This window comes from Kryptolebias marmoratus, unplaced genomic scaffold (assembly GCF_001649575.2).
Source record: "Kryptolebias marmoratus isolate JLee-2015 unplaced genomic scaffold, ASM164957v2 Scaffold44, whole genome shotgun sequence".
NCBI lineage: Eukaryota > Metazoa > Chordata > Actinopteri > Cyprinodontiformes > Rivulidae > Kryptolebias > Kryptolebias marmoratus.
This window is the reverse complement of record NW_023665778.1, coordinates 19,121-28,924: the sequence shown is the minus strand read 5'-3', so window position 1 is coordinate 28,924 and position 9,804 is coordinate 19,121. Positions and strand designations below refer to the sequence as shown.

Below are 9,804 nucleotides of genomic sequence, written 5' to 3'. Positions count from 1 at the left end.
CAGTGTGAACGTCTGACAGAATCTGGATCAGCAGGAAGGGAAACAAGCCTGTACTCCCATACAGTTCATTTACAAACAGGCTGCACAGAAACAGGTACATAGGTTCATGTAAACTCCTGTTCACACAGATAACCACAATCAGAACAACATTACAACCAATGATTATTACATACAGAAACAGGACCACTGTGAAAAATAAATATTTTAGGACCCCGGTGTCAAAGTAAGCAGAAAGCATGAAATATGAAACATTGGTGATATTCATTATGATCCTTTAAGTTAAAACTCTCAGCTGAACCACTGAAAGTCAGAAACACAGATCAGAGTCTGTAACACAGTGAGAAAACTAACAGACATGTTGTTCTGTAGTGATGAGACTGAAAGTGTCTCCAGTCTGGATGAAGCTTCGTCTCTTTTAATCTTCTCACAGCAACCGTCTGATGCAAGCAGATGTTTCCTGTTGGACTCAGGAAAGGTGGCCGTACGCCTCAGCTGGCAGGGGATTGGTGCCGCTTACATCAGAGAATCATGTGATCTATGTTTGTCATTTGGCTTGGATGGAAAAAGTCCTCCCTTAGTTTATTGGGATGTTGTTTGATTTCTGTTCAAAGTGGGAACAGATTCCTCTAAAATGAGCAAAACAGTTGTTCCATGCTCATCAAAAGGCTGCACAAATCATCAAGAGACAATCCACTGTTCCATCCATCCATCCATCCATCCATCCATCCATCCATCCATCCATCCTCTTCCTCTTATCCGGGGGCGGGTCGTGGGGGCAGCAGCCTAAGCAGGGAGACCCAGACTTCCCTCTCCCCAGCCACTTGTGCCAGCTCCTCTGGGGGAATACCAAGGCGTTCCCAGGCCAGCTGAGAAACATACATTTCAATAGGCATTTTAGTAAAATGTTGCCCGTGCCCCTCTGCTTCCGCCTGGTGCCCCCGATTAGGAAATGTAGGGGCAGCAAATGGAAGCATTGCGACACGGGCCATACATGCATTGGGCTTCAAGAGGCTTCCAGGCTTCCAGGGGCTTCCTAGAGCAGGGACCTCTGGCTCCACTGGGGGGCCTCCTCGTGACTTCCAGGGCCTTCCTGGGGTTTGGCTTTCTGGGGCTTCCTGGGGCTTGGCTTGGGGCTTGCTGGGGCATGGCTCCCGGGCTTCAAGGGGCTCCGTGGGGCAGAGACCTCTGGCTCCACTGGGGGGCCTTCTCAGGACTTCCAGGGGCTTGCTGGGGCTTGGCTCCCGGGCTTCAAAGGGCTTCATGGGGCAGGAGCCTCTGCCTCCACTGGGGGGCCTCAGAAAACCGAGGAGCACCAGGTGGAAGCAGAGGGGCACGGAAAAGATTTTACTATATAGCGTATTGAAATGTATGGCCTGTGCCCCTCTGCTTCCACCTGGTGCCAATCACACCTTCACTCTGAGGGTGTTTTCTGAGACTTCTGAGTGGGATACAGGGACACTTGTGGGCTCTTTCAGATCGTCTCGATGGGGACTACCAGGTGATCCTTGGCATTCCCTGGAAAGAAAAAGGATTTTGGCCAAAGTTGGGACTAGGGAGCCGGCCTTTGGATGTCTTTGGGGGTGTCGGAACAAGAAGAACGAGCCCTGTGGGGAGTCTGTGTGACTTTTGGGCCCCGAATGGCAGCAGGTCAAAGGGCGAGATTGAGCGATTTTGACGCCCTGCAGTTCCGCGACAGTTCATCCGATCGAAGCCAAACTGGTCGTGCTACACCCTCTCCTTAGGCACTACAGATGTACCAAAGCCCAGCTCTCTAGGACCTTGTGGCGGCTACTTAGAGTTAGCAACATGCTAACCGTTAGCCGCTAACGGCATTTGGTCCAGGGTGACCAGGAGAGTTTTGTCCGAATCCGACCATGGGAAGGCCTTCAAAAACGCAAAAAACCCAAAAGGTCACGAAAGGTCACGCCCCCCCCCGGACTCGAAACACACCTCCACCGAACGGGGATCCAAAATTCCAACATTGACCAAAAAATGGTGTAGTACCACTTTGGTGATTTGGTTGATGGCGCTATAGAGCCCGGGGGGGTCATATCAGGGGCCCCTCTAGGGGCAGGGGTCAATCTGTAGCATTGGGGTCCCGGGGTCAGGGTACACCCATCATGCCCCTTTGCTTCCACTTCGTGGACCTCAGCCCACCCCCCCACAATGGCCGACCTCCAGAAAAAACTAAAAACAGCCAAAAATTCATTATACATGCACGCGTCGCCACCTAGTGATGTTAAAATTCAGCGCGTCACGGGGGGGTACCGATGTACTAGCGATGGACGCTTGCTTCAGCCTGAGGTTTTCACAGGGGCATCGGTAACACCAGAGATGCCGTGCCAATTAACAATGTATTGGAAAGTACCCGAAAAAAGTCCCCCTGATGCACCTTTTCCCCCGAGATTTTTAAACTCCTCCACTTGGGGCAGGACATCTTTCCCGACCCAGAGAAGGCACTCTACCCTTTTCCGGCTCAAGACCATGGCCTTGGATTTGTAGGCACTGATCCTCATCCCGGCCATTTCACACTCGGCTGCAAACCGCTCCAGCGAGAGCTGTAGATCATGGTCTGATGAAGTCAACAGGACCACATCATCTGCAAAAAGCAGAGATGCGATCCTAAGGCCACCAAAACGGATCCCCTCAACACCTTGGCTGCCCCTAGAAATTCTGTCCATAAACGTTATGAACAGAATCGGTGACAAAGGGCAACCTTGGCGAAGTCCAACTCTTACCGGAAACGAGTCCGACTTACTGCCGGCAATGCGGACCAAGCTCTGACAGCCCGCATCAAAGGGCCTGGTACCCCATACTCCCGGAGTACCCCCCACAGGATTCCCCGGAGGACACGGTCGAACACCTTCTCTAAGTCCACAAAACACATATAGACTGGTTGGGCGAACTCCCATGCACCCTCAAGGACCCTGCTAAGAGTATAGAGCTGGTCCAGTGTTCCACAACCAGGACGAAAACCACACTGCTCTTCCTGAATCCGAGGTTCGACAATCCGACAGACCCTCCTCTCCAGAAGCCCCAAATAGACCTTACCAGGGAGGCTTAAGAGTGTGATCTCTTTGTAGTTGGAACACACTCTCTTGTCCCCCTTTTTGAATAAGGGGACCACCACCCCGGTCTGCCAATCAAGGGGAACTGCCCCTGATGTCCACACAATATTGCAGAGTCACGTTAGCCAACACAACCCAACAACTTCCAGAACCTTAAGGAACTCTGGGCGAATCTCATCCACCCCCGGAGCCCTGCCACCGAGGAGCTTTTTAACCACCTTGGTGACCTCAGCACCGGAGATTGGAGAGCCTGACCCAAGGTCCCCAGGCTCCGCCCCCTCACTGGAAGATGTGCTGGTGGGATTGAGGAGGTCCTTGAAGTATTCTGCCTACTGACCCACGACATCCCAAGTCGAGGTCAGCAGCCCACCATCCTCACCATAAACAGTGTTGATGGTCCTGACTGTCCTGAACTTACAAAACTGCAACAAATCATCTGCTCAGGATGGCCTGAAGTGAAGAAGTTCCTTCAAGAGGAAATCAAACCTTACTTCCTTGTGTCATGAACTTTCTACAGAGACACCACTGATATTCAGAAGAGAATATCTCATCGTTCCCAAATCTCTGGAAGAAAAAGTTGTGTACCTGGCTCATGGAGGACATCAGGGCGTCGTTCGCACCAATCTTTAATAGATGATTTAGTCTATTCAGTCGTGTCTCTGCTGGATCTACAGTCAGAGTGGGGAAGCCTTTTCATGTGTGAAAAATACAGACCCAATACATTGATCCTTTATCAGTACAGCAACAGACTGGATTGAGTTCATTATCTTTAGTGACGGGAAAAGATGTAATGCAGCCCGGCTTTCACTTTGCTCAAATGAAACACCAGAAACTGATACATCAGAGGAATCCCTCAGCCAAAAACAAACACCAGAATGAACTCTTCTGCAAATCTTCTTTTGCTTCGATACTGACAAAAGACTGATGAGAAAAGTTAGTAGAAAAAAATGCTGCTTCTCCTTTCTGGGTCACTCCGAGCTGGTGTCTGTCTCCATAAAGAAGGAGCAGTTTATGTATTTTATTTGGATGAGCTTGTGTTTCTTCTAATCAAACCTGATTAGCTCCCCTAAACATGTCTTAATTGTTTGATAGATTTTTTTTGTAGTAACTCAACATATTTATTAACAATCACACTTGTTGTTTTAGTTCCTATGAATTACTGCTCATAAATCTTTTCAGTAAACTTCGGATTGATGGATTGATGAGCAGAGCCCGGCTGGTGCTTATTCTGGTTATTTTCTGCAGGGGTGGACCCCAGACACCTTTACAAGTTGATGTTCCTTATTTTAAAAAAGGACTTTTAATTAAATTGTAGTGACTGTCTTTCTATCAGTTTCAACTTCTTATTCTATTTCCAATAACATTTCATATATCACAGTAACTCCAGTTGTTTTTCCACATTCAGTTGTTTCTTTATTTAGTACATTTTTATTGTTTCTATCTTGTGTTAAAATGTTGTGTCCTGAAGTTTAAAAAATAAAAAGTATTACTTAATAAAATCATAGCACATACTGGTAAACATTTATTTTCAAACAGTTAAACTCTTACATGTGTTCTACACATTATACACATCAGTAATGGTGCAGCTTTTTACCAGTGTGACTCACGAGCCTGGATCTGTGCACAGTGCTCAGGTCTGACCAAAGAACAGCGTCCTGCAAGTAATTCGTAATTTCTTCAGTTGAAGTCCATACAGAACTGGGGCAAGAAGTGGCTGACAGGTGACAAAGTAAATAGATAAAATAATACGCAGGATGTTGGGAACTTGGCTCATATCAAACCTGCTCTGCATTACTTCAAAAAAACAGCCGAAGGAAAAGTTGAGCAGAGAGGCCAGGTGAGGCGTACAGGTGCTGATGGCTTTCTGTCGGGTTTGTTTGGAGCCAGAAAAACACACTTTCAGGATCCTTATATATGTGTAAAAGATCATAACAACAAGACTGAATATCATAGTAAATGTGTAAACGAGTCCGTAGACGTTACTGGCCGTCGTACTGCCGCACGCCAAATTCACAATGTTGTGGTTTGTGCAATACAGACGGTCAATCACGTTCCCACACAGCTGTGAGGAGATGTTCAGGGAAATCATGACAACTATGTTAACAAAAGGCAGAAACCAAGAGATCACAATCAGCCTAACAACCGTGGTAAAGGACATCAGGGAGTGATACTGCAGAGGATAACAGATGGCAATGTATCTGTCATAAGACATGACGGCTAAGTTATAAAACTCTACGTTTCCAAACATGTACAGACAGAAGATTTGCAGGAAACAGAGCGGAGCAGGAACAGTGTGAACATCTGACAGAATCTGGATCAGCAGGAAGGGAAACAAGCCTGTACTCCCATACAGTTCATTTACAAACAGGCTGCACAGAAACAGGTACATAGGTTCATGTAAACTCCTGTTCACACAGATAACCACAATCAGAACAACATTACAACCAATGATGAAAACATAAAAACACATGAGAAATACAAAAACCAAGTACCTAAAGAGCCCAATATCAATGTAGGCAGAAAGAATGAAGTATGACACCTGTGAAAAATTCATTACATCAATCAAAAAGGCTTCATGAGACAAACTTTGCTTTTGCTGTAAAAACTGATTATTGAGGAGTTAATAGAACTTGTAAGAGGTGCCAGATATTAATGCATTGTGTGTTCAGTTCTAGTGAAGATTACTTTATCTGTTAACAGTCAGAGCAAAGAAACACAGCAGATGTGAATCCTCTCCTGCATCCAGAAGTTGTCAAACTGCAAGTCCTGAAACTCCTCTGCTTCTTTTAAACTCTTCATTTCAATGATGCAACACGTTCTCCTCGCAACCAAGGTACACACTCTACTACACACTCTACTACACACCTGCTTCCTCTGAACTGGTAAAAAACAAACAGAAATACAATCTCATTGCCCAAAGCACCATGACATAATTCTGCTTTAAAATGCACCAAAGTCTTCATTTCCTGACAGCTGTTTACCGAAGTGATTGAAGTGGTGGATATGGCCCCTTTAATTAATTTATTCTGCTGTTTTGTGTATAATTTGTAAGAGAGCCTTCACACTGGACAAACACGATGCTACGACAAAAACAACATCTGTTTTTGCCAGGTTTTGTCAAAGTCTGGGTGTACTAAGAGCTCAGTGGGCTCCTCATTACACGTTATAGAGCGTGATTGGTTGGCAATGGTTTTGAGCACGCACAAAAACTTCCACACCAAGGTCGTAGTGGCAGCGTTTCAGGGTCATGGGTAGAACATGGTTGCAGAGTATTGGGATCTTGGGTAGAGTGTGTTCAAGTGCTGGGAAGGTCATGCTGGCAGTGTGTTGGGGTCTTGGGTCGACTGTGAGGGAGCATGGTGGCAACATATCCATGATGTGGGGCCCATGTTCACTGGCATGGCTTGGTCATCTAAACTGGAAGCAGGACTGGATTCATGCCATGCCTACCACTGTGATTGTGACAGAGTCATGGGGAGAGCAGCAGGACTGTCATCCTGTGTGAATGGAGACTAAAAGTTTCATCAACTTCATTGAGAGTTTGTGATATGTTTATAGATCGTTTGTAGATGAACATTCAGCTCAGTAAAAGAACACGTCTGTCTGGGAGACAGCCATCCTTCATGTCAAGTTCAGGTGTAGAGCTAGTTCAGGAGGACCCACTTCCACCATGACATTCTGGAGAAAATATCAACCCAGACCACTCCTTGCATATTTCATTTTAAAATAACATATTTCCATTTAGTAAGCACTCCTCCCAGTATACATACTTTCTGTTTTTCACAATCTATTGTCAGTTCCTTCATTTCTCTCTGGTGATTTTTGCCTTTGTTTGGTTAATAAAGTATTATCTTTATTATTTACGATCCTGCTTCCATTGTGCCTGCTTTTGGGTCCTTTCACCATGACACAGTGATGGGCAAGTCCACTGAAACTCTCTGGCCTCTTCTTACATCACAGAAGCCAAGGATATAGTGCTGCCCCTTCCACTGTGGAATTATCTTCAGTTTTGGGTCAGAAGTAGTTCATTCCTCCTGTCAACAGTAACAGTAACTTAATCACTACAAGTAAAGCAGCAGCCGTTCCAAACCTCTTTGACACCTGACTTCATGCTTCTTAAGTCCATTCACTACGAGGTCTTTTTAAACCATCAAGTTAAAGTGCTTCACAGGGTCAGTAACTCAACAATAAAAGAAACTTCCATTTAAGACTAAAACCAAAGTTAAGAACAAATAAATGCATTTCTTAACATGTACCTTTAAAAACAAGATGTCCTGTTCAACTGGACCTGATAGTCAGTGAAAAGAGATCAACCATCTGAGCAGCTCTAACTTTGAGGCATTTCTGGTTTAGTCCCAGGATCAGGGAGAGCTCTGGTTGGAATATGAAAGATGTAAAAGTTCCGTTCTATTTTGACTCCTAAAAACAAGAACTAAAATCTTAAACTGAAGTGTGCACCGAACAGGAAGTGAGTGTAAGGAGGCCAGGACGGGTCTGACGTGATCCTGCGTCCCTTCCTGTCAGAAGGGACTGAAGAACATCCTGGTGATCAAACATGTTTAGTGAAACGATAATGAGTCCTGTTGCTGTGGACGTCTCTCTGTCTGAAGTCTTTAAGTGAAGCCGAAGCTGATCTCAGCTCAGTTAGGACTCGAAACACGATTCAAACAGTTTGAGGTATTTACACATTTCGAACCTCAGTGATCCTTTTTCTCAATGTTTCCACACATCATTGTTTCTGGTGTTGGGCTGTTTTTGTTACTTCAGTAATTTACTGAAAACATGTTTGACCTTTGCAGATTTGATCAAAATGTAACATTTCTCTGTGATTAGATCATCGATGAAGGTCTTTAAGGTTGCTTTACAAACTAAAATAAGGCTGAAAATGAATTCTTCCCAGGTTTTATATTTCACTCTAAGTGCCTACCTGGATATCAGCCTGTGCACATACTGCTTTTTTGTGACGTTTTTGATGATATATACAGTAATCATTGGTTGTAATGTTGTTCTGATTGTGGTTATCTGTGTGAACAGGAGTTTACATGAACCTATGTACCTGTTTCTGTGCAGCCTGTTTGTAAATGAACTGTATGGGAGTACAGGCTTGTTTCCCTTCCTGCTGATCCAGATTCTGTCAGATGTTCACACTGTTTCTGCTCCGCTCTGCTTCCTGCAGATCTTCTGTCTTTATACTTACGGGAGTGTGGAGTTTACTAACCTGGCTGTCATGTCTTATGACAGATATGTTGCCATCTGTCATCCTCTGCAGTATAAAGCAATAATGTCTCAGAGGAGAATCGTTTGTCTAATATCTGTTATATGGCTGCCTCCTTTCTTAGCCGTCAGTGTCACGACCTTTCTGACTTCCTCTCTGCAGCTCTGTGGGAACGTTAATAATGACATTTACTGTAATAATCACTCCATCATTAAACTGGCCTGTTCTGAGCCCAGAGTCAATAATATCTATGAGCTTGTTATGACTTTTCTGACCGTCTGTGTTCCAGTATCTGTGATTCTTTACACCTACATGAGGATCCTTAAAGTTTGTTTCTCTGGCTCCAAACAGACCCGACAGAAAGCCGTCAGCACCTGCACCCCTCACCTCGTTTCTATTGTCAGCTTTTGTTTTTGTGTTTGCTATAAAATATTTGAGAGCAGGTTTAACTTGATTGATGTTCCCAGTTTGTTAAAAATCTGTTTTTTGCTATTCTTCCTGACCTGCCAGCCGTTCTTTAACCCTGTTCTGTATGGCCTGAGTTTGTCCAAAGTCTACATCATGTGTAAGAGACTCGTCCTTCCATCTGTGAAGAAATTTTAATCCTTAAACATGTTTGTTAGAGCTTCAGAGGAAAAAGAACATTTTATTTAAAGTTACCTTAGTGGCATGAGTGCAATAAGGAGGTTTGAAGTAAATAAGTTTTTCTGGCTGAATCCACATGAATAATTCTGTTTTAACCCTAACCACAACCTGGGCTCGAACTCGCAACCTCAGATTAAAGACGGCAGCACTGACCACCAGTTTTATTTTAATTTAAGTTGATCTTTGATGTATGAACTGTTAAACATGATCATGGAACCCTGAAGTATGAGTTCTGTAACAGCAGAGACTCCTGAGCCCAACTAATGCTGAGAAGCCTTATCGACTGTTACATTTATGACCAGCTTGTATTTAGTGGAACAGTTGAGGCTAAATATGCTTTTACCAAAGATGTTTGATACTGATTTGATTTCTGTAGACCTCCTCAGACCCTGGACTGGGTGTTTCATGACCCACAAGGAGCCCTGCTGTAACACGATCACATAAAGTCCACAGAAAACCACTGAAGTCCAACATGACCCAGTTACTCCCAGAAACAAAAACATAACTAGAAACGTTCTGCAAAGATGCTAAAACTCCAAAATCCATCAGCTTTCTCCTCTAAAGACCAACGGCTCCGATTAGAGACGACAGGAAGGATTTGTGAGGGCGGCCATGATGGAAACACAGGAGGAAGAAAAGCATGCTGGGTAATGTAGAAGCTGCTGGTTGTCATGGTGATTCCCACCACAGAGTAAAAAGTAAGCCTCAGACCAACAGTCTCTGAGAGAAAACAGAACTTCTTGACCCGTGAGCAGCAGAAGGTTCTGATGGTCCCACAGGTTCAGGTTGATGGTTCTACAGGGTTTATGGAGGAGGAGCCTTCACTTCCTGTTTGGAGCTCAGAGACGATGGAAGTCAATGAGAAGGTTTGGTTTA

At 44.7% G+C, this 9,804-nt stretch overlaps 2 protein-coding genes across 2 annotated transcripts; one reads left to right on the top strand and one right to left on the bottom strand.

Moving 5' to 3' along the window:
* Nucleotides 1–4,657: 4,657 nt before the first annotated feature.
* Nucleotides 4,658–7,144, bottom strand: LOC108247165 (olfactory receptor 10A6-like). The gene has a single exon (XM_017435085.2). It carries the CDS (start codon nucleotides 5,620–5,622, stop codon nucleotides 4,699–4,701), a length of 924 nt encoding a protein of 307 aa, XP_017290574.1. The 5' UTR covers nucleotides 5,623–7,144; the 3' UTR covers nucleotides 4,658–4,698.
* Nucleotides 7,145–7,823: 679 nt separating this feature from the next.
* On the top strand, nucleotides 7,824–9,375 carry LOC108247166 (olfactory receptor 11A1-like). Its single transcript, XM_017435087.3, has one exon. The coding sequence runs from the start codon at nucleotides 7,909–7,911 to the stop codon at nucleotides 8,884–8,886; it is 978 nt and encodes a 325-aa protein (XP_017290576.2). The 5' UTR covers nucleotides 7,824–7,908; the 3' UTR covers nucleotides 8,887–9,375.
* The last annotated feature ends 429 nt before the right edge of the window (nucleotides 9,376–9,804 follow it).